Here is a 27,341-nt window from a genome sequence, read left to right on the forward strand (position 1 = left end):
TGTTGTTTTGCTCTTCTTAGTTCAGTCACTCGGTGCGCGATGTGTTACTCACTGTGCGGCGGGGACCGCGACGAGCCCGGGTCGCCGTTGGCAGCAGCGGCAGCGGCAGCGGCAGCGGCAGCGGCCCCGGTGGCGGCGCGGACCCCGAGTGCCTGGGCGCACCCCGGCACCCCGGAGCGCGGCGCAGCGGCGGGACCCGTGCGGCTGCGCGCGCCTTAGGCTCGGCCCCGCGGCTCGGCGCGGGGACCCCGACTCTCGGCCCAGCCCGCGAGTCCCCAGGCGCCGCCCGAGAGATCTCGCCCGGGAGGCAGCGGCCGCGGGCAGCCGGGCCGGGGGGCGGCCACCGCCCGCGCCGGGCATCCTCCGGGGCCCGGGAGCGCGGAGGGCGCTGCGCCACCGCTCGGGGACGGCCCCCGCGGGCCTCCCCCAGCCTTCCCCACCTCTGGGCCCGAGGGACGCGGGCTCCGGCGGACGAACGCGGGGGGCAGGGAGCCGCCCCCGCCCGCGCCCCCGCCCCCCCACGCGCGCCCCCAGCTCCTCCGCGCCCGGCCGGGCGGCGCGGCCTGAAACGCCGGCGATGGCGAGCCCGCCGCTGCACGGGGCCCCCGGGCCGGCGGGCGGCGACGGCCCCAACCTCAACAACAACAACAACAACAACCACAGCGTGCGCAAGTGCGGCTACCTGCGCAAGCAGAAGCACGGCCACAAGCGCTTCTTCGTGCTGCGCGGGCCCGGCGACGAGGCGGCGGCGGCGGCGGGCGGGGGGCCGGCGCCGCAGCCGCCGCGGCTCGAGTACTACGAGAGCGAGAAGAAGTGGCGGAGCAAGGCGGGCGCCCCGAAGCGGGTCATCGCGCTCGACTGCTGCCTGAACATCAACAAGCGCGCCGACGCCAAGCACAAGTACCTGATCGCGCTCTACACCAAGGACGAGTACTTCGCGGTGGCGGCCGAGAACGAGCAGGAGCAGGAGGGCTGGTACCGCGCGCTCACCGACCTGGTCAGCGAGGGCCGCGCCGGCGACGCGCCCCCGGCCGCCGCCACCGCCGCGTCCTGCAGCGCCTCCCTGCCCGGCGCCCTGGGCGGCTCGGCCGGCGCCGCCGCGGCCGATGACAGCTACGGGCTGGTGGCGCCCGCCACGGCCGCCTACCGCGAGGTGTGGCAGGTGAACCTGAAGCCCAAGGGCCTGGGCCAGAGCAAGAACCTGACGGGCGTGTACCGCCTGTGCCTGTCGGCGCGCACCATCGGCTTCGTGAAGCTCAACTGCGAGCAGCCGTCGGTGACGCTGCAGCTCATGAACATCCGGCGCTGCGGCCACTCGGACAGCTTCTTCTTCATCGAGGTGGGCCGCTCGGCCGTCACGGGCCCGGGCGAGCTGTGGATGCAGGCGGACGACTCGGTGGTGGCGCAGAACATCCACGAGACCATCCTGGAGGCCATGAAGGCCCTCAAGGAGCTCTTCGAGTTCCGGCCGCGCAGTAAGAGCCAGTCGTCGGGCTCGTCCTCCACGCACCCCATCAGCGTCCCCGGCGCGCGCCGCCACCACCACCTGGTCAACCTGCCCCCGAGCCAGACGGGCCTGGTGCGCCGCTCGCGCACGGACAGCCTGGCCGCCACCCCGCCGGCCGCCAAGTGCAGCTCGTGCCGGGTGCGCACGGCCAGCGAGGGCGACGGCGGCGCGGCGGCGGGCGCGGGGGCGGCGGGCGGCAGGCCCGTGTCGGTGGCCGGGAGTCCCCTGAGCCCCGGGCCGGTGCGCGCGCCCCTGAGCCGCTCGCACACCCTGAGCGGCGGCTGCGGGGCCCGCGCGAGCAAGGCGGCGCCGGCGCCGGCAGGGGGCGCCCTGCAGCACAGCCGGTCCATGTCCATGCCCGTGGCGCGCTCGCCCCCGGCCGCCACCAGCCCCGGCAGCCTGTCGTCCAGCAGCGGGCACGGCTCGGGCTCCTACCCGCCGCCCCCCGGCGCGCACCCGCACCTGCCGCACCCCCTGCACCAGCCCGCCGGCCAGCGGCCCTCCAGCGGCAGCGCCTCGGCCTCGGGCTCCCCCAGCGACCCCGGCTTCATGTCGCTGGATGAGTACGGCTCCAGCCCCGGCGACCTGAGAGCCTTCGGCGGCCACAGGAGCAACACGCCCGAGTCCATCGCCGAGACTCCCCCGGCCCGGGACGGCGGCGGGGGCGAGCTGTACGGGTACATGACTATGGACCGGCCCCTGAGCCACTGCGGCCGCCCCTACCGCAGAGTGTCGGGGGACGCGGCCCAGGACCTGGACCGAGGGCTGAGGAAGAGGACTTACTCCCTGACCACGCCTGCCCGGCAGCGGCCGGTGCCGCAGCCCTCCTCTGCGTCCCTGGATGAGTACACCCTGATGCGGGCCACCTTCTCTGGCAGCTCCGGCCGCCTCTGCCCGACCTGCCCCGCGTCGTCTCCCAAAGTGGCCTACCACCCCTATCCCGAGGACTACGGGGACATCGAGATCGGGTCCCACAGGAGCTCCAGCAGTAACCTGGGTGCCGACGATGGCTACATGCCCATGACCCCTGGCGTGGCCCTCCTGGGTGGGGGTAGTGGCAGCTGTAAGAGTGATGACTACATGCCCATGAGCCCCACTAGCGTGTCCGCCCCGAAGCAGATCCTGCAGCCTCGGGGGGCTGTCGCCGCAGCCCTGCCCCCCACGGGAACCGCGGTGCCCGCGCCCACCCCTATGGTCAGCAGGGCTTTTCCCGCGAGCGGGGGCAGCTACAAGACGAGCTCCCCAGCCGAGAGCTCCCCCGAGGACAGTGGGTACATGCGTATGTGGTGTGGCTCCAAGCTGTCCATGGAGAACGCTGACACCAAGCTGCTCCCCAACGGGGACTACCTCAATATGTCCCCCAGCGACGCGGGTACCTCGGGGACCCCTCCCGACTTCTTCTCAGCCGCCTTGCATGGCAGCGGGGAGATGCTCAGGGGAGTCCCTGGCTACTGCTACAGCTCCCTGCCCCGCTCCTACAAGGCTCCCTACACGTGCAGCGGGGACAACGACCAGTACGTGCTCATGAGCTCCCCCGTGGGGCGCATCCTGGAAGAGGAGAGGCTCGAACCCCCGTCCAGCCCGGGGGCTGCGCCGGCCAGCAGCGCCTTTGCGGCGGGAGGTGGCCACAGCCAGCCTCCTCACCCAGTAGTGCCTTCGCCCAGCAGGCCGAGTGGCAGCAGCGGCGGCCGCCCAGAGGGCTTCCTGAACCAGCGCGCCCGGTTAGTGCGGCCCACACGCCTGTCCCTGGAGGGGCTGCAGACCCTGCCCAGCATGCACGAGTACCCTCTGCCCCCGGAGCCCAAGAGCCCCGGCGAGTACATCAACATTGACTTTGGCGATGCCGGAGCTCGCCTGTCTCCGCCCGCGCCCCCGCTGCTGGCTTCCGCGGCCTCCTCGTCCTCACTGCTGTCCGCCAGCAGCCCGGCCTCCTCCCTGGGCTCCGGCACCCCGGGCACGAGCAGCGACAGCAGGCAGCGCTCCCCGCTCTCCGACTACATGAACCTCGACTTCAGCTCGCCCAAGTCGCCCAAGCCGGGCACCCAGAGCGGGGACCCCGTGGGCTCCCTGGATGCCCTGCTGTCCCCCGAGGCCTCGTCCCCCTACCCGCCGCTGCCCCCGCGCCCCGCCGCCCCCGCCTCCTCGCTGCAGCCGCAGCATCCCCCACCACCGCCCCCAGGGGAGCTGTATCGCCTGCCTCAGGCGTCCGCCTGCCAGGGCCCCAGCGCTGCCTCCTCTTCGTCCTCGGAGACCGGGGACAACGGTGACTACACCGAGATGGCCTTCGGCGTGGCTGCCACCCCGCCACAACCCATCGCGGCCCCCCCGAAGCCGGAAGGTGCCCGTGTTACCAGCCCAACGTCCGGCTTGAAGAGGCTGAGTCTCATGGATCAGGTGTCAGGTGTCGAGGCCTTCCTGCAGGCTAGCCAGCCCCCAGACCCTCACCGGGGAGCCAAGGTCATCCGCGCAGACCCACAGGGGGGCCGCCGGCGCCACAGTTCCGAGACCTTCTCCTCGACCACCACTGTGACCCCCGTGTCCCCGTCCTTCGCCCATAACCCTAAGCGCCACAACTCGGCCTCCGTGGAAAACGTCTCTCTCAGGAAAAGCAGTGAAGGGGGCGGCAGCGGCGTCCTGGGTGGGGGTGACGAGCACCCCGTGTCCCCTCGCCAGCTGCAGCCGCCGCCCCCCCAGCAGGCACGCCCATGGGTCCCGAGTCAGCCGGGTGGCTTGGTGGGCGTTCCCGGGGGCAGCAGCTCTCCCATGTGCAGGGAGACCTCTGCCGGCTTCCAGAATGGCCTCAACTACATCGCCATCGACGTGAGGGACGAGCCTGGGCTGTCACCGACCCCACAGCAGCACCCGCATCCGCAGCCCGGAGACAAGAGCGCCTGGGGCCGGACCCGCAGCCTCGGGGGTCTCATCAGCACTGTGGGGGGCAGCGGCAGCAGTGGGGTTTGCGGGGGGCCGGGCCCTGGCGCCCTCCCCTCCGCCAACACCTACGCCAGCATTGACTTCTTGTCCCATCACCTGAAGGAGGCCACCGTTGTGAAAGGTGAGGCCCTTGGATCTTGTGGTTGGCGGGCGGAAGGGGGCAGCCCGTGGGCGGGCTCTGGGTTCGCTGCCACTCTTCTCTGGTGCCTTGACCTGAGCGCCCAAATACCGGACCAGCCTTCTTGTTTTGTTTTCCTTGGGGCTCTTCCCCTGGCTTCCTCCTTCTCCAGACACCAAGAGCCGTCCGGCGGTCTTGGAGTCGAAGGGGACGTTTCCCACTCAGGAGACGCGGGTTTGTTTTTCTGGTCCAGCCCCCTCTTCCCATCGGTTCCCAGGACGGTGTCTTCCCAGGTCAGCTGCCCCACAGTGCCAGCTGCGGGTCCTTGACCTTAAGTTTGACAGCTGCCTCACCTTTTGCTTTGTTTTCCTGGAGCCACGACCCACCTGATCTTTGTGGCGGCTCAGAGGTTATCACTACAGGTCTGCAAGTCATTTGGAAAATGAGTGTCCATTTTGGTGGTTGCAGCAGGGAACAGTGAACCATTTTCTCTCCTGAGGGTCTGGAATGGGGACGGCGCCCGCGCACGGCAGGAAAGCGGCAGAGTCCAGGTCTGCCTGGCCGTGACCTGGTCCCAGCTAAACCGGGTGGTGGGGTTGCAGAGGTTCCGATGGCCGAGGTCTAGGGTGTGGCCCAGAGTGCACCTTCCTAAGAAGGCTGCGTTGATGCTGCTGGTTGGGGGCGTCCTCTGAGTGCCCTGTCCCCCTTGAGGCTCACTCACCTGAGGAAGTTAACCTCCGGGGCCTGGCCCAGACACAAGCCGACGAAGCCTCCAGCGGGCAGACCGCAGGCCCCGGCCCAGGTGATGGGAACGTGCAGCGGGGTCTAGTATCAGTGCTTTAGGGAGAACAAGTGGAAGACGACCTCATGGGTCTTCTCTGGAACAACTGGGCGGGAGGGTGCCCTGTATCGTTCACAGACTCATCAGATACCCACGAGGAGGGAGGGGTGTGCTTGCTCGGCTGGTGGTGTGTTCTGAGGATCTCAAACTTCAAATGGCTGGGGGTGGGGGGTGGGGAACAAGGGGGAGCCAGTGTTCATTTCCTCATTTTCTTTGGTGGTGGTGGGTGGGCTGCTAGGCACGGAGAGGCTCTGGGGGAACCATAAGACAAATCCCAAAACGCAAAGTAGCGAAAAGGGTTCCGTAGCCTGAGTTCTGTGCCGAGGTCAGCAGGCTGCCGAGGGTCCGAGGGGATGATCTCAGGGGCTTGGGGATCCGTGTGTGCCTTTTGTCCTTAAAACAAACAGAGTAGCAGAATGCCCCCTGAGTCCACATGGGGTTTGGAGTTTGCTGGGACGGTCGGTCCCTGGCGTTCGGAAGTACAGCGACAGGGTAAACAGGCAGTTGTCCTGTTAGGACAGGGGAAGAGCTGTTTGGCTTCATTTAAACCATAGAGTGAAAGAGGAGAGAGTTCTAGGGAGTTACCAGAAGCATAGAGCTGTGGCATCTGATTAGATCCCGTGGAACTGGTGGGAATGTATCCCGTAACCGGCGACTCTCCACTGAAGGTCACTGCACTTGGAGTTAAGTGAAGCCCTTGCAGGTACTTCAGAAAAATGGCTTGTGTGAGTCCCGGGGTGGAGGGAAGAGCCGCCTGCCAGGACACAGACCAGAGAAACGGCCCCCGCAGCTCTGGAACTGGGTCTGGGGAGAGATGCATCCTCACAAAAAGTTCTTTTCGTCCGCCCAGATGGGTGTATAGGGTATATGCCCTCGTGAACGTGAAAGTACATTTTGCTGAAATCTGATTCTAATCAGAAAAGCAGCCTGAGAACATAACACCTTTTAGGCCTTTTGGGGAAGGAGGCAGCAAAAACCTGGACTGGACCGCGCGAGGCCCCGGGAGCAGGTTCTGGCAGCCTCAGGAGGAGTGAGCTGGGGTTTACGTGGCCAAGCCTGCAAGGATTCCAGGCCTTTCTGATGAAGGAGATACATTTGGGAGCATGATTCGTGTATGATAGAATGACCTTTGCAGACGAGAGAAAATTCTAAACCTCAAGGGAGGAGCTTAGTTGGAGACCTGATTTCGCTTTGTTCTGTTGGTTTTCCCACCAGTATAAAATTCCTTTCAACCTATAGGATTCAGGACTCTGAAACCGAAACAGCCGTTCACACGCTGCACGCTGGCTGAACAGGGGTGAGGCCGGATTTGCTTGCTGTTTTTCTGGTCTCTGTGGGCATTATGGACGCCCCCTGGTAAGAAGGAGCGCGACTCTTTGGAGCAAATAGAGAGCTGTGATCCGCTGCGGTGCCCAGACCAGTTTTTTAGAAGGACTGCATGCTCAGTAGATCTAGTAAAGGATGTGACAGGGACCGGAGAACAGGAAGGACAGGGATGTCGTCTTTATGGACGTGAACCTGAGCTGTGGTCTGCGGAGACGGGAGCTCAGAGGGAACGTCCACTTTTCCGTAACTCACGTGCGCGTGTAGAAATTGGTTTGTGGTGCTCGTAAATAAAAAGTTCACAGGAGATAAGCGTCCTTTGAGAGAATGATTTATAGGGAGGAAGACTTGGAAAGCGATTCTTTGAAGATGAAATAGGAGAAGAACTTCCTGGGTCATCGCGTGCACGGGCCTGGTGCTCAGAGGAGGCTTCTGTGTGCGCACTGAGCTCCTCGGGCGCCTGTGCGGAGACGTCATTAATTATGCTGAAGCTGAATAATTTGGGGTTGTTTGGGTAGGGTTTGGCATTTGCATAAGTGGTAACAAAGATACTGGTTTCCTGCAAGACTGGGTGGTTGTTTACAATAGAATTGGGGATGGTGGGATTTCTGGGCCTTAGCGAAGGAAACAAGTTACTACACCTTGGGGGGGGTGTGTGTGTGTGTGTGTGTGTGCGGGCGCGCGCTCTGGGTTAATATATAATAATATATGTGATATAGTAGTTATATATATTAACCCAGAGCAAATAATAATTGAACTCTCAGTTATGCACCTTATTTGGGAGCAAGGGAAGGGTCTTACTGCGTGTTCTGCGTACGTGTGTGTGTGTGTGTGTGTGTGTGTAGAAAAATCCAACCCATTTGTCCGAGCATTGTTGTTTCAGAACTGGAACTACAGTATGGATCTATTCTGTTTTAAAGCAGCATTTGAAAACTAACTGTGTACATTTTGTCCTGTGATTGGAGGTTGCTGTATGTTGTAAAAAGTGCTATCTCAGTGTTCTGTTCCTCTGTCGTGGGATTTTATTCTAAAATTGGTTTTCGTGTATGTATAAGGCAGGTTAGATAAGAGTTACCATTGAAAGCGTCTGTATTTAAATTCTGTTTGCTAAAAGGACTATTCATCCATGTCCTATGGCCAGAGAGTCTGGGGATGAGAGGAATGTCTCCAAAGGAACAATATAATCACGATTTACGTTTGAAAGGGTTGCCTATTGGAAATTTGAAAGCAAAGACCATGAATATTTTTAGAACTCCTGTGAGATCCCTTGACAAACCACATGCCCTTTGTTTTTCTGTTGTGTGTGGTCTCCTGCTTTGGTTGGCCAGCTCCTGTGGTAATAAGATAATAATGTACGGCGTCCTGCCCTGTTCCCAGGAACAGAGGACTCAGGTGCTAATGAAAACACACAGGCTTTCGTGAATGAAAGTCACGTGACTTGGTCTACTTCCTTTATTGGAAGAGAAACCTTTATAAAAATAGTACTTCATAGAAGGAAGCGTAGTATTGTGGAACATTAAACCAGGAATCAGGAAGCCAGGTTTCTGGTTGCTGATCTTAATGAGTCATTGTGGGACAGAGGAAAACCATTTAACCCCACTTTCTCATTTTCTCTGTCTGTAAAATGGGGTAATTACAACTCTCTCCCTTCCGTGTCCTTGGCTGCTGGGCAGTCCGGCAGAGCATAAAAATCAAGAACAGTTAATGTGCCCTTCTAAAGGGCCCTGCTCATAAACCCACTGATGCCTTTGATACTTACTGCCTTGAAACCATGAGTATTTACAGGAAAGTCACTTTTGCCCATGAGTGTTCTTAAAAAAAAAAAGCCAAAAACCTCAATCTGAAAATGGAGCTAATACCCTTTTAAGAAACATGTGTCTTTTTTGCTTCCTTGCTAGTTCCACTCCAGTCTAGAAGAACCGTGTTTCCCCCCCTTTACTTAACTTGAGATGCTGTGCATAGATAATTATCCATTGCAGAGAAGCAGTGGTTAAATTACATAGGAAAATAACAGTTGAGGAAAACAGCATCCTAATGCTGAAACTGCATTAAGACTGCCCTTTTGATTACCTTTTATGATTTGTTTATATGTAAAAGATACTGTCAAGATGAAACTTTGCAATTAGAATATACATCTTTTTTTGTTGTTGTTGTTAACGGGTAGTGTTGGCTCTCAGCATGGGGTGTATTGAAAGGAAACCAGAACCCTTCAACTTTGAGCTGCTGAATCCAGTGTTGGGCCTGGGTTGGTTCAGTTAGGGTCGCCCCTCCTGCAGTTTGGGGTTGTGAGTTGTCAGACACCATAGGGGAACCTCCGAAGTTTGCCGAAGTCATTTGCTCTTCCGCAGTCCCCCTCCCCCACAAAAGGAATTCTCATAGATAATTAATGTTTTATTTTCTCTGGAGCTCTGTGGATTAAATGAATCTCTCTTTTTTCTGGAGAGGAGAACTTGCAGCAGTTTAACAAACAGCGCGAGTATAATGGGTTTTCTGTTAAAATTCCCACTAAGGCATTTTCTGTAGAAGCATAGTTCCAGGAGCTGGTTAACTTTTGGTATCAGATTTGGCACGTGGAGAGGGTTCTTTTTGTTTTGTTTTTTTTGGGTAGCGCAGAATCAAGTGTTCCCGTTTCACCTTAGAAACTTAAGGGAAAATGTAACTTTACTCTTATCTGCGTTGCCAAGTAGAGTGGGGAAAAACTCAGAGGGCAGTAGAGCCCCGCCCAAAGCCGGTTCTTCACAGGAGTCCACTAATAATAGGGGAATTCGCTGTCGATATTGTCTAGTACAGACGGGGGGGAGGATGTGTCTTTCTGTACGAGACGGGGACCGCATCTTAACGTTGGCTTTTTAGTAAACAAATAAAAACAGAATGTTCTGATCTTCCCGCATGATCCGTAATACGCATGTTATTGATCAGGCCATGGGTTTTCTGAAAACATACTCTCTGAATTTCAGTGGGGGAGGCTCTGTGTGTGTTTTACCTGCAGACTGAGTTCAGCGGGGAGCTGGGGGAGTCCTCGTCAGGACGGGGAAATGTGGAGGCTGGACATTGCCGGCGATTATCAGATTGTTTCTCGATAGCCGCAGAAACTTGCTTGAACTGGGCGCAGACACGAAAGGCACAGCAGGTTTGAGGAGAGGGAGCTGGAACACACTTTGTACGCTACTGTCTTGCTCAGTGGAAGCAAACGATACGGGGTCCTTCCGGGCGTGGTGTTCTTGCTGCTTCGTTGAATTCCTTGCACGGGAACACTGAGATAGAACTGGGTCACCGTGTAAAGGCTGTGTGTTTACAAGTGATAAAATCGGCAAGTTAGTGGTTCTGATTTCTTGGCGATTGGACTGGAATAATACTAAGTTTGCATAAAGTTGCTTTTACATGTCCAGAGACGTGGTAAAACTCCCATCAGGTGATTGCGCCTTCCAATTTGCCGTCTTCGCTTACGTCACACATGATGTAGATGCCCAGAGAAGAGACTTACAAAATAGTCTTTGCCTGCTGTGCTTTTACTGAAATTTGGAATATTTGGTCAAACTTTGTGGTAGATCAACTTTAAAGGTTCATAGCACCTTGTAAATACTGGGTTTTATTTTAGTGTTGATTTTATTTATTTATTTATTTTTAAGGTTTTACTTACGTATTTTAGAGATGTGGGGAGGAGCAGAGGCAGAGGGACAAGCTGACTCTGTGCTGAGCACAGAGCCCCACTTGGGGCCCGATGGCACGACCCCGAGCTGGGGGACCGAGTCCAAATCGAGAGTCTGATGCTCAAATGACTGAACCCAGGGACCCCTTTAGTATTGATTTTTGAATATCAAATTTTCCAGAAAGAAATATTTTGTGTGTGTGTGTAATGGGGTAAGGGTCGCTATGCCTCCTCTGGTCATACGCCAAGAGGCTTGATGTGAATTTCTTTTTAAATTGAAACTTGAATATTGAATAATGACATTTTCTCTAATGTTAAAACTTTAAAACCGCAAGTACAATTAAAGTCTTACTGGTGCTTTAATCTAGCCCCACTATTGGTATTGGTATAAATCATTGTGTGAATTATTATAGTCTAGTATTAAATTTCAGTTTTTTAATGTGTAAGAAGGGGGATTGTGAAAGATTTCATTATATTATGTGATTTTCATAATTACCTTAAAATCCACATGTTTCTCCGAAGGATTTATGCTTTTCCGTAGTCCTCATGCGTAGCCTGTCGTGTTTATGAGTGTGAGATAGTGCTCTCTCCCCGCAAATTTATCAGTAGGTATTTTCAGTCCATCTTTTGCCTCCAGTGGTGGGTAACTGACAGTCCCAGAGCTTGATGGGCAGCTGCAGCTGGAGATGGTGACATCGTAACCATTATCCTGATCAATATTGAAGGATTATTGTGCGTCCCTATCCCCTTTAGGTCAGAGGAATTGTTTAAAATCCAGAAAGTGTTTTCCCACTTCATGGTGGAGAGACATTTGCCTACCTGTAGTATCACGTAATGCCCCAAAACCCAGTGCCGCGGGAATCTGCTGCCGAGGGAGGCCCCGGGACTCGCCAGGTTCCCCGAGCCGACAGGAGGACTGTTGGGAGGCCCAGCGAGCGGTCCGGCGGTCCGGCGGCGACCTGGGGCTCGGCGTCCTCGTGCGCTTTTCCTCCTGTCCCGTCGTCCCGGTCTCTGCTTCCGAAGCTCCCAGCCAGTGGTGACGTGCGGACCTGACCGTGGACCTGCCCCGGCAACTCTCCCGGGGACTGTGCGGTGTTTTGTCTCACTTGGGGATAGTTCCTTCATTTTCTCTCTTTTTTTTTTTCCGGGTATTTATTCATTCCCAAGGAAACGTGGGCAGGTGAGCAGGAGGTAGCCCACAGGAGGACGGCACCCTAACTTTTTTACACCAGTGACACGCCCGCATCCTGAAGACCTTGGAGTCCGACGGGTCTTTGAGGCTGTTGTGGTGTGGCTGGCGTCATTGTGTGGGGTTGTTGGTTGGTGACGGGTTCTGGGGGTTTGCAGGCTGGCTTCCCGGCGTTCTGGGGGTCTGCGGTAAGGAAAGCTGCTGCTCCCCCAGCTGTTTTTACTTCAGCAGAGCGGGCTGTGCCTCCCCTCGAGAAGACCCCTCCCCGCCCTCGCAGCCCCACACGCACTCGGACTCCTTCCGCGAAGCAGGGGAGAACCCGAAGGAATGGACTTCAGTGCGTTTGAAGGGCGAAGGGCTGGGAAGTGTTGGTATAATGTAACTCATCTAAGGTTGTGAACAGGGAGGCTGAGGGAGGTCAGACGTCTTCTCCAAGGTCACCATTTAATTGGTTGGTAGAAATGTTTGTAAATAGTATCAAGAAAGAATGGAGTGTGCGCTGTCTCTGTGGGTCCTTTGTGTACTGATGAGTAACTTTGTTCCGGGGCTGTCATTCGCTGCAGAACAGCTCAGTGCTTGTAGAAGTGCTATCTGCCTGTCTTACTTGGGGACACTGTGTTCCACGCATGGACTAAAAGGTCTGGGCACCAGAAGTAGGGGACACACCGAAGCGAGGCTGTGAGCTGTCAGTCCGGGAACGAGCCTGCTCACGGCCATGTGGGCAGTGTTTACTGTGAGGCAGAAGAGCGAAGGTTTGGCCGATATTCAAGATCATGTACTCACTTGTTAAAAAAAAGAAAGAAAGAAAGAAAGAAAGAAGAGAATTCCTGGCATAATTCAACTGGAAAATCCTCTTTCATCTGGGGAGATAGATGTCCTTGATCTCCGTGATGGGTTCAACCTGCACAGTGGTCCTGGTCATGGCTTGAGGTGTCTTTATGATGTATTCATTCTATAAGTGAAATATCATAATCTCCTCATTATGCATAAGTCCATTAACAGTTTCCTAAGAAATGAGTCATTAACCTCTTTAATGATGAGTGTATTTGAAAACTAACCAATTTAGAATTTGCCTAAGGACCGATAAGTTAACTCACCAGTTTTTGCTAGGTGGTGATCTTCTGGACACTGGGTTCTTTCACGAGTGCCTATCTTGTTTTCAAGACTTTTTTTTTTTTATCATGTAACTGAAGTTTTACACCAAGAAAAGTGTTTTTTCTACCTTCCTAAGGATGCAACTGCAACCCCACTTTCCGAGGCATTAAGGAAAGACGTCCGCCAACCTGAGTTCAGAAGCTGTCCGTAGTTTTAAGAACCGTAGTGGGGATCCGCGGGCTTATGCTGCTGTGGGTGACTCGGTTTTGTTTGCATGAGCTGCTGGTCCCTCGCGTCCTCAGAGAGCCGACTTCCATCCGAGCAGATGGCAGCCTTGGGCCCACGCGCCTGCCTGGTAGACAGGGAGACCCGGTAATCTACCCAGCTGCGCGGGACCCGGGCCGCCTGCCGCGGGGACGGGGGCGCTCAGCGAAACAGGGACCACTGCTCTGCCCTCCCCATCAGTGCAGCTTTTTGGGGAGTAAGGAGAGCAGAGTTCAGAGTGCCCTGTCTCTTTGCTTCTGGGTCTGGGGAGTACTTCTCAGGATAAATAGAAAAGCTGACCCATAAAGATCGTGGTGTGCCCCTCTGTAGGGAGTCTTCGGAGATAAGCCCAGCAGTCTTTCCCTGGGCAAAGTTTGGATCCCTTCCAAAGAGCACCCCTGGAACAGGCACGGCTGCCCTGCCAAGTGTGCGGGATGGGGGCACGGGGGATGCCAGCCAAAGTAGGGACTGCAGTGTCTCCCCCCACCCCATGAAGCCCCGGGATTCCCAGGCCTGTTGGAGAAGCCACGCCCACACCCCCTGGGGCTGGGGGGGGTTGTCTCCACTGAGGGGTCTGACCAGCACCTCCTCTCCTGTCCCCAAGCTGGGTGTCGGGCACCTGGTGGGTGGATGAGTTGGGGGAATTGTGAGGTGGGGAAGTAGTTTTGGAAATAGGCCAGGATGTTCTTACTAAGTTTGAAAACTAAGCAAATCATGCTTTAGAAACTCTGAGCAACAAGCAGGGTTAAACCAGGCAGGGATTAGTGTGTGGGGGGTGCAGCTTGATTTGGTCGGAAGGTGAGAAGCAGAGGCACGAGGACATCGGGACACTGTGGAGCTCCTGGACCCCTCGGGCGGGCGAGGTTGCTAGAAAGCGGTCAGTCTTACGCAGCAGCCTGGGTGCGTGTTTCAGAAGATACATCACTTAGGAGACCAGCAGTGGGTGCTTCTGTTTTATTCTTACACGAGAGTAGCGTTTTCAGAAATTGTTTTCTGGCATAAATGTGACCAAAAATAGCGCTTTGTGTACACAGATGAAATGGAAAACAAAACCATTAGCTACTCCTACCCTCTTCCGGTTGTATATATCAAATAAGTTCGAAGACATGTCTTCAAAGAGTTTCATTTGTTTGCTGAGTAGACTTCTAAATGTACAGTCAACTGAAAATGTTTAGGTAGGATTTAGCAAAATATATTAGTTGCAACACTGCTGCATTTCTTCCTTTTTAGGATATTGTAAACCCGGAGGGTACACAGTTGCATTATAGTTGGCATCAGAAAACTAACTACAGCTGGTTCAGTTAAAAAAAAAAAAAAAGAAAAAAAAAGAAAACTTAAATAATGCATGGTGTGGAAATATTAGATATGAAAGCCTGACAAACTTCTAAACATTAATGAATTTAAAAACATTCTTTAGCTTTTCCTTACTTTGACAGTTTTTCAAATGAGCGCTTTCTTTTCAAGTTTGAAGTTTGTGTAGCTTCCAAATATAATGCCAATTTGGTATTTGGGGTCTTATCAGAATTTTAAAGAGGCAGAAGAACTGACTCACCTTAATTCCATTCTACTTCTTATCATTATTTGCAGTTTAGCTTATCAGTAGGGCTGGTTTATTAGTAGCCTCCGTTCCAAATGAAATAACCCCAGCAGTAAAATACCCCAAGTTTCTCTGGCATGGAGCATTTAATTAAGTTCCTAGAATAACTCAGGGTGATAAGCACTCATCTCCACACTCTGGAGTCTGTCCTGTTCCGCTGGAATGTTCAGAATTCTTCGGATCTTAAGCCATTTCCTAGAGTCAAAGACTGTTCAGCCGTCACTCGGTTGAGGTTCAGCGCATCCCAATGTCCAAGTCCTCGCAGGGGCGATGTGACTTCAGCCTCTGTTCTTGGAGCTCCCCACGCCTGCTGTTCCGGGGGCACTGCCCACAGCGCTCCGAGAGGTGGGTGTCCACCCTTCACAGGGGCTGGCCTCGCCGAAGGTTCTGATGGGGGAGCATCTCCAGCGCGGGGCCCCTCCCCCCACACCCTGGGGTGACCTCTCAGGATTCTGGATCGGTTTTTGGCTGGGGTCTGAGCTGCTGGGTGTAGCTCACTCCAGCCCGTGCCCTGGAACTGTCCCGGGATCTTTGTGCCCAGTCTTCGCTGTCAATGGGAGTTTTCCAGAAACCTCCCGCACTAGGTTAATGGCTTCCCTTTCCTGCATCTTCCGGTTCTGCGCGGCCCACCACCCGCTCCTGTTTCACAGCGCGCTCTTCCGTCAGGCCGGTGGGAGTTCTCTCTGCGAGCTCGTCCTTGACTCTGCGACCCCCAGGTGGAAAGCCCACGTTCGAAATGTTTGCGGAGGCTGCTTGCACGCCGGGTGCCCTTCCGTGAAAAGTGAACCTGGAGATTTTTAGCCACTGTCCTAATAATTTCCAAATAGGACTCTGTTTGCTTAAGACCCAGCTATAACACAACTTTGATGGAATGCAGGTGGATCTGAAGCCCTTTATGAATGCCTAGATCCTGTCCTTTTATAGACCTCGTGACCTAGCTGGGAAGGCCCCTCCCTCTCCTGTGCAGAGGAGTGTCCCGATGGCCACCAGCATCCCCTTCTGCTCACGGAGCCTCTGGGACCTGCCGCTGCTGGAGCCCCATCCTCTGCCATGGTGGCCACTCTGGCTGGAGGCGGGCAGTGCATCGGCTTGGCGGCTCTGTGTTACCAGTCCATCAGGCTGATGTGGGAGGTGGTTCCAGGCAACTTTCCTGTGCTTTTACCTTTTAGTTGCTCATTGGGGGGTTGGGGACTTCACCTAGGGGCTGCTTGAGAGAAGGAAGGGCAGTGGGTGTCCCTGTGCCCAGGGACAGTGGCAGAAAGGTCAGGTCAGATCTGCCTTCAACTTGCAGATTCAATCCAATTGTTGAATACTTTTTCATAACAAAGATGCCAGTTGTTACTTGTTAAACACTTAAAATGTTTCAGGCGCTCGAAAAATATTAAAGTGTGGGTTAAAAAGAAACTGGTTTGGTTTCCATGCTAAAAAGAAAAGTGAAAGGTCTTCAGTCTTCAGGTCTATATTTGAGAACTAGGAAGTAAATTTAATTTTGAAATGGGTTCAGACGGTGAAGCATTGCAGGTAGTAATAGATGCTCCAGAAAATAAAGTGGGGAGGAGAGAGGGGAAAGGGGACAACTTGAAGGTGATGAGGAAGCAGGTCTTGTAGCGGTTTGGGGGGAGAATCCACATATGCAGAGGGAACAAATAGCCATGCAAAGGCCCTGGGGCAGAAGATGCTGCCATATTCCCTAGTGAGAAACAGAAGTGGATCTGTGTGACTGAGGAGGGAGAAGGAAAGGCAGAGCTTATCAGGCGATGAAAGAGGTGACAAGCGACAGTGACCTGTAGGGCCCGGTCAGCCGTTGTAAAGCTGTCAGCTCGTATTTAACAGTATAAAAGCAGAGTAGAATCTTCGGAATAACACAGCATTTAAAAACCTTCCTACCGGCATCATCTGATCCGTCCATCTTGTGGTTTTTGCCTGGTGAGGGAGGTGGCTTTGCTTCTCCAAACTTCTCCAAACCAGCAGAGAAGATGGCAGAAGCCCTTAAAGTGGGCTGAGGCCCTGCGATGCCACGGGGTGCGGGTAACTGAGATAAGCAGCCAAGCCCTCCGTGAGGAGTCACATACTTGGTTACACAAACATCTGCAAAGCACCTTAGAACTTATAAAACGTTTCTGAACGAGGTCGAGTGCTCAGGACCTCCTTGGAGAGAGGTTCTTGTTGTTCTTTGTTTTAGAGGAAAAACCTGAGGCTGGAGAGACCCTCTGGGCCTGGAAGGTGGCGTGGCCATGGTTGGTTTGCTGCTGCCTTGTGCTGGGTCTTCCAGCCGACGCAGTGGCTTCTCTGGGGTTGGGGGAGAGGCCGTCACCCTGACAAGACAGACCGTGGCTGAGTCGGGAGCTGGGTCAGGGCCTCGTGGGGTCGCTTACGATGGACCCCGAGCTGTGGGCCCAGCAGGCTCTGCTTGCGTGCCCGGCTCAGGCTGTGCAGCGGACTGGCTCCCTCTTCCAGCCGATGGAGAACCGAGTCTTCCCTGTATTCCTTGGCGAGACCCCCGACAGGACAGTGCTGGTGCTGAGTGAGCTGGGAGCTACGGCCACGGGGCGGAGGGTGGGGGGGAACCCGCGGCCACGGGGAGGACCCGCCTGCCCCAGCCTGTGTGGGAGGCAAATGTACATTTTGCACATGGATTTGTGTGCAGGTACTTGTAGCTTCTGTGGTTCTCAGACTTGATGTAGCATGGAGGTCCGTCTTCAGGATTTAGGTTTGTTTCACTTAATTTTGGTGAACTGTATACAGAGTACGGTAGCAGACACAGACCATGTTCGGCTCCTCCGTCGGCCTTCTCCCGATGGCTTGCGTCCCTGGGCGCAGGTCCTCCGCTTGGGGATGCTCTTGCCTCGTCCGGGCCAGAAATGGGAAATTTCAGTTTTCGTGCTCAAGTGCGCATGCTAGAAAGTACGTCTGTGCTCATGGGTGTCCTTGATTTCTCTGGGGCCTAAACTCTAAAGAACTTACTGTGGAAGGCCCCATGGCGGTGAGTCGCGGGAGGGAGAGGCATCGTGTCCCTGAGTGGCCGTCCAGGCCGTGTCCAGGGCCTTCGCAGAGATGTGTGGCTGAGGCGCCGTGGACTCCACAGCAGATGGCCGGCAGAATCCCACACCCCAGCCCCTGGGGGTCTCGCTGTCACGGGCAGTGTTCAGAGTGAGGCCGTTTTCTTCCCATTCCTCTTGGGCTAGGCTACTTCGAAGCCCGATCGTGGTCAGTTCAGTGCAACAGGTAGAAATTGCAGAATGGCTTGTTGCTCTCTAAGGAAAATCGTGAAAATAACCGTTGTTTTTCTCTTAATTCCTGTGGACTGTGTGTCACCGAATCCTTGCGCTGGTACCTGTGAGTTGGAGGAAATGATTTGCGTGGGTGGCCCGTCGCGGCAGGCGGGCCGCGCTCCGACATGTGATGGAACCGCGGTGAGAGGCTCTGTCCGCTCTGTCACAGTTTTGTCGTTTTGGTCCCTAAACAGGTGGCTAGGAAGGTGTGTGTCTTTTAAATCCATTCTAAAAGTCCTAGAGAATTCTGTCCCGCTTGGAGGCACTGGGGATGTGACCAGGCCGGTCCGCGAGCCCTCCAGCCTTCTCGCAGTGGAAGGAGAGATGTCTTCGTACCCAGTGTCCTGTGTCCCCTCCCCAAGCTTTGAACCATTGGGGAAGCTGTGTCTTGCTCTGGTCAGCCGTTTTGCTTCTTCACTGGGCTTTCTTCTCGCCAGAGGAGAGGGGAGGGTGAGAGCCTGCGGGCTCCTGGCCCCAGTGTGCTGCGTGTGCGCGGAGCTGGGGCCCTCCATCCCCGCGGGAATCTCTCCCTTGCCAGAGCACGGCAGCGGCAGCTCTCTTGGCTCTGGGCATGTTAGCCGCGGCCTTGGCCTCCAGCAGGCGCCCAGGGCCAAGGTGTTCAACTTGCTCGTCCTCTTGAATCTCCCAAGAGGCCGTGAGAAATCCCAGGCTGGGCCCCTGACCAGAGCCCGTCCTGTGGGAAGTCCCTCCCAGCAAGCCAGCATGGAAGATGCCCACCGGGTCGGGCCACTGAGTTCTGCGCCGGCGGAGAGCCCTTCTTCCGTGCAGACACCTGCTGTGAGCGGGTCCGGCTCTGGCACTCTGGCACTCTGGTGGAGAGCACACGCGGCACCCTACCTTGCCCTAGGTGCTGTATGGCTGGGAAGGGGGGTTGTGGAGGTGGACCCCCCGCGGGCTGGGGTGGGGCTGGGGTGGGGCCGGGGATGGGGGCAGGAGCCACCATTATCCTGTCCCCTTTGCCCGGGAGGGCCTGGCCGTGGGCAGCTGTTGTCTCACGTGATGTTACTTTTCAGTAAATGAACTTGACAAAGATGGTTTGCAGCTTAGCCTTGGCGTTTGTCGTTCCTGGAGCTTGAATAAATGGTGCTTCCTCTGGGTGTGGGACTCTCTCGCGTGCCGTGCAGCCTCAGTGCTCATCTGCGGTTTGCTGCGCTTTTGTGCGTAAACCGGAGACACAGAGGCCCATGCGGGTGGCCCCGCCGGCCGGAGCCCAGCTAGCTGTGCGCTTCAGGGTTCGCTGTGTACCCGGAGAGGCGTGGGTGCCTGCCCTGCCTCACGCGCCTGCTGGGGACCTGCCCGCGGGGGGACGCCCGCGACCCCGGCCCCATCCGTGCGTTGGGTCCCGCAGCGAGCCGCCGGCGTCCGTGCAGCACTAGGAGCGGGCAGCTGTGACCAGCCCGGAGCCACCCCGAGAAGCAGTTCGGCTTCTGTCTGCTTCTGTGCAGCTACCCTGAAGCTTACTCAGTGGCTCCGGGAGCCGCTTGCCCTTGTTTCTCCGCGCTCATCGGTTTGTTTGCTGCTTTTGCTTCCAGTCCATGCTGTTGTCTGCGGGCGGGGCTTTGAATGCAGAGAAGTGCCCGGACGGCCAAGAGGTCACGGTGGGGCGCCGAGCCCCGGGAGCGCCGTGGGGGGACTCGGGCTGCTGGCCCAGGGCTGCGGGTCTTGCTAAGAAGTCTTTGTAGTTCTCAGGGACAGGTGGTGACAAGCAGGTGTCGTTTACAGGAGCTTGGAAGAAAGCTAAGGGACCCAGCCGCAGGGCGCAAGTCAGGCCAGTGGCATGGGGTCCTCTGCTGCAGAAACTCAGGTGTGTTCTGGACTGTGCTGACTGCTTTCTGTGTAACTGGCCCATGTAAAGTCTCCTTTGGTAGCTTCTCCGTGGCCCAGGGAGGAACTCCGCGCAGGACCATAAGGTCCCCGTTTTTAGAAGAAGGAACGGATTGGGTCAGTGCTGGATCCTGGGCCCCAGGACCATGACTCCGGTGGGACCCGTGGCCATCCACCCCCACGGCGTACTGAGCCATTGGAATGGCATTCGCTTCCAAGGGCTGGGGATGGCTTGACCTGAGTCACTCCTAAGCTCCCAAGATGCTCTGGAGATGAGCGGTGGTGGGAGTGGGCCTGGGCGCAGCAGGGCGGGGCCGTCAGCCTTGACTTTGCTGAGGGGTCCTGCCCCTGAGGGCTGGCTGCCCATTCCCACCAGAGCCTTTAAATGAGCTCAGTTCTTAGCCCCCGAGAGACAGCAAGGACACCCCGTGTTATGAGCATGTTAGGGACAGGGAGGGAGTCGGCGGGGAAGCCGGGGACGCTCAGGCTGTCAGGCGCGGTTGTGCACGTTTGTGCACGTTGGTGCCCGTGGAAGCTCCTGGCTAGAAGGGAGATGGCTGGGCAGGGGTGAGGCGGGCCGGGGGTGGGGGCAGGGGATTCCAGAATCTTCCTGTTGCCATTAAATGTGTCTTTCTTTTTTCCTGTAATGAAAGACAAGTGTTTTACTGCTTATTCTCTATTTTTAATACATTTCCAAATTACAGTATTATTGTTAAATGTGAAAACCGAAGTCTATTTTAGAATCCTCAGGCCATCCCTTTTTAACTACTCTAAGTCTGTTTCCTATTCAGTGATATTATAGAGGGGATCTGAGTTGTATTTGGCATAATTTCAGACTTGCAAAAAACGCTTATTTCGATTTCCATAATAAAAACAAAAAAGGGGTGAAATCATAAAGCTAAAACAACCCCCATAGCAGTTCTTAAGTATTTAAGTATTTGAAGGAGAGAGACGTGCATTAGAAGTGAGATACGAAAACAGGATATTTGGGGTGAATATATTTTGAATAAATTGTCATTGTACATGCCTTAATTTTGGACGAAACACATAATATTTAGGTTTGAGAAGTTCAGGTAACAACAATGTAACCAACACTTTTGTAGTCTACATAAAATACACATTCTTTATATCAGCGTCAACGTGTAAGCATTTCCTCGTGTTAAATCCGAGGAAAGGATGACACCGTTCATTGGACACGTGCACTTTTTAATGCACGTGGTGTCCCTGGGCCCAGCGTTCTTGCTGTTTCATAGGGCAGAAGCGTCGTGCTTCTGTTCCTGTTCTTAGATGGCCCCAGAAAGAGAAGAGACCTGCGCGAAGATATTGTGAGCTCAGCTCTGTTGAAGGTGGGTTGTGTTTCGTGATAATCATACGCACGCAGGGCCGACGTGTTGTGTATGGAGAACCGAGCAAGAGGAGCCACGGGTAAGGGAAGTTAATCCCCAAAGCGTGCGGGCTTCATAAATGAGTGCGTGACTTGCTTCGTCCTTTTCAGCAGGGCCTGTAACAAGATAGCGTGGTTTTCCGTCCATGGTGTTGCGTTTCTGAAGGACGGAAGCTTGCAGAGAATCTCCAGAGGGAGAATCAGTTAGTCTCCAGGTGTAACGCACAGATGGAAATATATGGTGTTATTTTGACTGCTTCAGCCTCCTTTGTCCTCAATGTTTTCCTCCTGTCCAGGGGCAGGCAGTGCTCTAGGACCACTCCCGTCTGCTGTTGAGTGCAGAAGCAGCCCTCTGCTAATGAATGAGCCTTTGCTCTGTTCCAATAAAACTTTATTTACAGAAACAGGCAACAGGTCAGATTCGGCATACTTGTGGACCTCTGCCTTAGAATGCCCGTGTCTCTCTTGTTCTCTCGCTCTCTGTCTCACTCTCTGAACTGAAGAGGTTTTTCTTTTCTGTTGGGCCTCAGACAGTCCTAAATATTCGTTCTCCTTTAGAAGAATTTTTTTCCCCTTTTTCTAGCTTTCTGCCTGTGAGAGATGGTGTAAACCACATGGGTCTTTATTTCAAGGTAATCCACTGAAGCTTGAGGAAGGGCCACCAAGCATTATACGGGATGCTGGGGACAGGTGGGGTTTGAGGGCTCCACTCACTGGGGAGGAAGGTGTGTGTGGCCGCAGCCCATGGCCCGGGCAGGGTTTCATGTCACTGGGGAGTTCTGGAACGAGCCCTTGGGGCTGTGTAAAGAGTGTAAAGTCCAGGGACCCCGTCACAGTCACAGACACTCTCTCCCCTCCCCAGCCTCACTCCTCTCTCCTTACTTGTAACAATGGACAGTGACGGCCCCAGCGGAGCAGGGAGGGGCCCCAGGGGACAGCTACAGTCCATCCTTCACTGCTGACCAGTCTCTGACGCTCCGCCATCTGGCTGGTACCTAGGAAGGGCTGACATTTCATGGTTGAAGAGCAGGGTCCCCCAGGACTTCAGGGGGACCTGCCCCCCGGGCAAGCGTCCTGTTTCTCCTGCACTGTTGGACGCCACTGCCTCGCGTGCAGAGGGTGCCAGCGCGGTGGCACAGCTTGGAGGAAGTGCGCGTCGGACTTCTTACTGACCAGCTCGGGAAGGAAACACACACGTGCGGTGGGAGTCTGCTGGGACCCCCAGCCCGGGACCCCTGGGGGCTCTGGTGTGCGGTGATTAACACAAGGTCTCACCTGAAGGTTTACACGGGAGCGAAAGGAGGAGAAGCCCCCTTTTCTGACCTTCCAGGGCTAGACCGTCTGGTCCCGTCTGTGCTGTGTCATTTCCATCGGGTTTCAACTTGGGGTGGGACATTTCTTCAGCAGCAGCCATCAGGATGCAGTGATCTTGCTTGTCAGTGGAAACGGTGATCTCATAGGACAGACGGTTTGAAGTCTCTCACGAGTAGGGTTGGTGAAGTAATTTACTGCCCCCGTTTGTCCTGGGGGAACGTCTTCCCTAGTTCCCTTTTAAATTGTGTGTTTTTCTTTTTTTTCTCCTACTTAAATGAAAAGTTAAAGTAACCGTTTTTCTTAGAATCTCTGGCTTGTTTGTTATCACATTTCACCGTACTTTTTTTTTTTCCTGCTGGTATAGTCAAGAGAGCTTTGCCTTTAGTCAAGTGCGGAGATACTGTATTATCAGGGTAATTTTTCTAGGAATTTCTCATGTAACTGAAAAGTTGATGTTCTCCTGTAAGTCTGTGTTTAACATCAAAGGTTTAAATGGGCCAAAGGGCATGTCTGGGCTCATTGCAGGTTTCTTTCCTCCTAATCATAGTTGCCGCTGGAAATAGAGGTTTTCATTTTGAGAATATGTTGTTTCTTTGTCACGTAAGTCGTCCTCTGCGACTCTCCTAAGTGCCTGCAAGGGTTAAGTCCGGTCAGGTTGGGTCCAGGTCGGGTCCCTGCCACTGCGCTGGGAGCTCCCTGCACCATGGAGTCGGGTGTGGGGCTCTGTCTGCGTGGGGCCACGGAGGGGGGCCAGCATGGGGCCCCGCGCGCATCCCCACCCAGCCTGCCCTGGGGCTCCACGTGGAACGCGGGTGGGAACGAGGCTCTCTGCAGAGGGAACCAGGGCCTCCCTGGGCTGACTCGCCACCACTCAGGGCTGGGCGCTGAATTCTGGCTCTGCAACATGGACCGTGAAGCCACCCGAAACCCACAGACTCCTGAGAAATCAAAACGAAAACGTCTTGAGCCGGAATGTGTATCGAAAATGCTGCTTGAATTAATTTGCCAGTGCAGATTTCCCCGATTTATCTCTAGAACATTCTAGACCCGAAGCGCACCATAGTGGGAATCCTGGAGCTCCGCGCACCACGGACGACACACGTGGCAAAGACCCTTCCCGCTTGTTTTTATGATAAGGTGACTGTTTTCTGTTTCTGCCGCTTCTTTTTGTAGAGCAGAGCAGACTGAAGGCGGAGTCTTTAATGACACGCCCTTGCTCATTTGCCTTCTGATTGCTCTTTTAATTTAAGAAAAGTCCTGGGATTAACCCTCCTCCCAGGAATGAGGGTGCCAGGTGCGTGGAAGCTTGTCCTTCCTGTGGCCATCGTTTGTCACAAGACGGGGAGTAGCGGGCCAGGTGACGTGTCCAGCGGAACAACTTAGATCTTGTTATTGCAAGGTTTTTTTTTTTTTTTCTGAATCAGCTAATTTTAGGGCTGTGCTTCTGGGAATGGGTTTCTTTCCAAAGCAGTGTCTAAGCTGCATACCAGCACTGTGTGTGATGATTTGACAAATTCAACGAATGCCAATAAGTCTAAATTCCCTGGAGACACGTACCCCGAGGACCGCACCGGATACCCTGGCGATCACACTCACGGGCAACGTGTGGTTCTCGATGTTTCTTTCTTGTTTTGCTGCTACACCTAATGGGTTCAAGGGGTGTCTTCTGTCCTGGTGAATATTCTGTGTGGAGTGACCATAAAATTCATGATTTGTACTTTGCTTCTAGTAGAATTAACATAATAAAGCCCATGAAAGTTTGCTGTATCACTCTTAGAAAGCATACATACTTGAAGGCAAGGATGTCAGGTTGGTCGTGTTAGAAGACTTCTTTCCTAGTCTGGATGAAGCAGATTAATTTTCAGGAGAGATCATTTAACTTCCTCTGCAAGTTAGTAAACAAAGGAAGAGGCAAATGTGCTGGGTTCCCAGGCTCCAGGGAGGGGGAGTGGAGCAGGGCAGGGTGCGGCGAGGAGGGCGAGGGGGCAGCCTGCCGATCGGCAGCTCCATGTCTGGGAGGCCGCTGCCTCTCGACCCTCGGAGCCCCCCGGCGCCTTTCCATTGGCCCTGGCGAGCGCGTGTGGGAGCCAAGCTCCGGCTGCTTCCACTCCCTGCCCTGGGGGCTCCCCCTCCCACAGCAGCACCCGCAGCCTCAGGGAGGCCCTGGTCCTGCAGAGTCACCACCTGCACAAATGCAGGAATGAACCCCCCCCCCCCCCCCCGCCCCCCCCCCCCCCCCGCCCCGTCACTCCTCACAGCTCAGGACAAAGCACAGGAGGGAAGGTTTTGACACTCTCCCAGGGATAAAGTCCCGTGTGCCCTGGAGGGGCGCTCCGGGAGGTCCGGTGCTGGGAGCTGGGTCTCGGGATGGAGCGTCCCCTCCGCCTGCGGTGTGCACGGCCACCAGGCCCCCGAGAGTCAGCTGTGCGAGCGGGGCACGTCCCCGGGGGCGGCTGCTGCGGGTTTCTGGGACTGTCCTTCCGCGTGGGAGATGGAGCCACGCACTTGCTTAGCGGTTCTCGAGGCGGTGGGTGTGCGGTTCGCAGGAGACAAGTCCACCACGCTTGACTGATCCTTAACGTCAGCCGCGACCCCAGACCTTCGTGTTGGCGGATCCAGTGCCCCGAACACCCGCTCGGGCCCGCCGGGGACTCGCCTCCCACTCAGAGCCTCAGGACAAAACGCGAGCTCGTGTCTGGGGAGAGTTGGGAGTCCGAGGTGGAGTTGGGCAGCGCCCGCGGTTGGAGGGGTCCCAGCGTTCAGGTCGGGCCGTCACACGGGCTCTCGCGGGGACCACGAAGTAGCGAGGGGTGATGCGAACAGACCACTCGGCAATTTGATTAAAAAGCCAGGAAGCTTTGGGCACCTGGGGGGCTCAGTGGGTGAAGCGTCTGCCTTCGGCTCAGGGCATGATCTCAGGGTCCTGGGATCGAGTCCCGCGTCGGGCTCCTTGCTCAGTGAGGGGTCTGCTTCTCCCTCTGCCCCGCCAACCCCTGCTCATTCTTGTTCTTGTGCCTTCTCTCTCCCCCAAAATGAATAAAATCTAAAAAAAAAAAAAAAAAAAAGCCAAGAAATTTAAAAAGAAAGGCAGTTTGCTATCAAATGGCGAAGTCTCCAACTCGGTCTGTCCATTAAAGAGCACAGGAAGTTAAAAACATGCCGGAAACGATGAAAATTAGGAACAGGTTGAAGAAGTTTGATCCTTGGGCCTGAAGGCAGGAAGCTGTTAGGGCAGGTGGGGGTCTCACGGCTGCGTCATCAGTGGGCTTCTGGGGGTCAGTGACCTAACCTGGCCCAGGGCAGCGAGGCCCATGGGGAGGGCGTGGGACGACAAGCGTGTCCCTGCAGTAACGTGTGTGGTCCTGGCCATTTTCAGAATGGGATACATGACCCAGGCGGATGGTTTTCCGAGCAGGTGTAGAATCACTGCCTGTCCCATGTGTCTGCCAACCCCCGATGGCATGATTTCCGGGACGTGCTCCTGGGCCCTGGTGTCCGTCCCCTCGTGAGCTTTCCCCCGCAGCCCCTGCTGAGAGCTGGGCCGGCAGGCTGGCCACTGGCTCCATGGCTTCTGTCCCCCAGGGCAAGGGCAGCGTCCTGTCTCTGTGTCCTGTCCAAGCTTGGCCTCACCAGAGAGCATGCATGGCCCTCACAAGTCACTAGCCCTGGGCTGTGCTTCCAGGGGGGTGGCGTGTGTTTGCGGGGGCGGGGGGGTCACCCACCCTAGAAAACACAGTGCGGAGATGGTTCTTCCCAGAGTGCATCATGCTTGCAAGTGACGTGGGTTGTGAGGGGACTTTTTCTCACTCAGGATGGCTCTGTTCTGTGACAGTCACCACTGACTTCTTTCCTTTCTCTTCCAGAGTGAGGATCTGTCTGGCTTGATCACTATGACGTCACACATCAAAGAATGACATCAAAGGAGGATGCTCAGCGTGGGGTTTTTTTGTTCTGTTTTTAAATCTGAAGCTGCTTACAATTTTCTTTTGGATCTGAGCAATGACTAGGTTTGGGAACATCTGCGACTCTATTAGACTCTGAACCAACAGAACGAGGACGCCTGCCCCTCTCCTGGCTCCCGCGGTGGGGGAGGGGGGCACCCATCACTCTGCTGTTCGTGCTGTGTTTTGTTTGTTTGTTGACAAAATTCACCGAAGAAGTTACTCTCAAGAAAATTGGATGTTCCCATTGGCCTTCTAAATCACGGCCAGTGTCTTAATTTCTTCTTACTTTCATTTTGGCAAAGCAAATCGCTCCCTCGGCATGCTGGGAGGTTCTACCGATGCCCACGGAGGTGGTGAGCTCTGGCACTTGCTGGCACGCACTCAGACCTACCACAGTCCTACCTCAGTTCCAGGTGAAGCCGGATTTGTGCGGCGGGGGGGCTGGCGGGACCTCTGCACGTCGCTGCTGAGCGCGGCTCGAGGACGGCCCTTCAGCCTTATTAACTGGTCCCAGGACGCATCTGCTCCGTGGGCTCCAATCCAGGTCCCTGCGTGTTTACTCAGACAGAGCCCAGTGTGGGGCTGATGTTTCTCGACGGAAAGGCAGTTTGGGATTGGACTTCGAAGATGGATTGATAAATAACGATAATGATGTGTAACTGAAGCAACCTACTTTTGAAAAAAATCATCAACTATATTAGGGAGTGGGGGGGGTGTGGGGCAGGGGGTAAATACCTGTTTTTACCTTTAACAGACTTGTTGAATCTTCTCTCTGTAGATGTTTCTGTAGGTACTTCAGACTGCAAAAGCCTTTGGTCCTGTTCACAAGCTCAGATGTCTCTGCTGTCCTTAACCTTGAGCTTGCATTTCTTTAACCAAAAATTCACGCAGGCATGCTAGCGATCCCAGGGTGGTCACGGCTTTGGCAGATTTAAAAGAAAAAAAAAAAAAGTGTGTTATCTTTACTCGATGCTGTTGTGGCAGCCAAGGAGGCTGTCCTGAGCAACAGTTAAAAAAAAAAACAAAAAAAAAAACCCACACAAAAACTCAAAAAAAGACAAGGGA

General features: G+C 55.2%; 1 protein-coding gene across 2 annotated transcripts; it reads left to right on the forward strand.

Moving 5' to 3' along the window:
* IRS2 (insulin receptor substrate 2) lies at positions 1-27,341 on the forward strand. 2 transcript variants are annotated; one of them, XM_032314492.1, is made up of 2 exons: positions 1-4,562; positions 26,196-27,341. In XM_032314492.1, the coding sequence occupies exons 1-2, from the start codon at positions 578-580 to the stop codon at positions 26,198-26,200; spliced, it is 3,990 nt and encodes a 1,329-aa protein (XP_032170383.1). In that variant the 5' UTR covers positions 1-577; the 3' UTR covers positions 26,201-27,341. The 2 variants fall into 2 exon arrangements, with proteins under 2 accessions (XP_032170383.1, XP_032170382.1); XM_032314491.1 differs by lacking the exon at positions 26,196-27,341 and adding an exon at positions 6,640-7,410.

The sequence above is a fragment of the Mustela erminea genome, chromosome 15 (assembly GCF_009829155.1).
Source record: "Mustela erminea isolate mMusErm1 chromosome 15, mMusErm1.Pri, whole genome shotgun sequence".
NCBI lineage: Eukaryota > Metazoa > Chordata > Mammalia > Carnivora > Mustelidae > Mustela > Mustela erminea.

Excerpts from the sequence above, each read along its gene's own strand:
- IRS2 (XM_032314491.1), top strand. The coding sequence starts at position 578 with ATGGCGAGCCCGCCGCTGCACGGGGCCCCCGGGCCGGCGGGCGGCGAC. Across the intron at positions 4,563-6,639 it reads GGAGGCCACCGTTGTGAAAG|GATTCAGGACTCTGAAACCG; the intron begins GTGAGGCCCTTG and ends TTCAACCTATAG.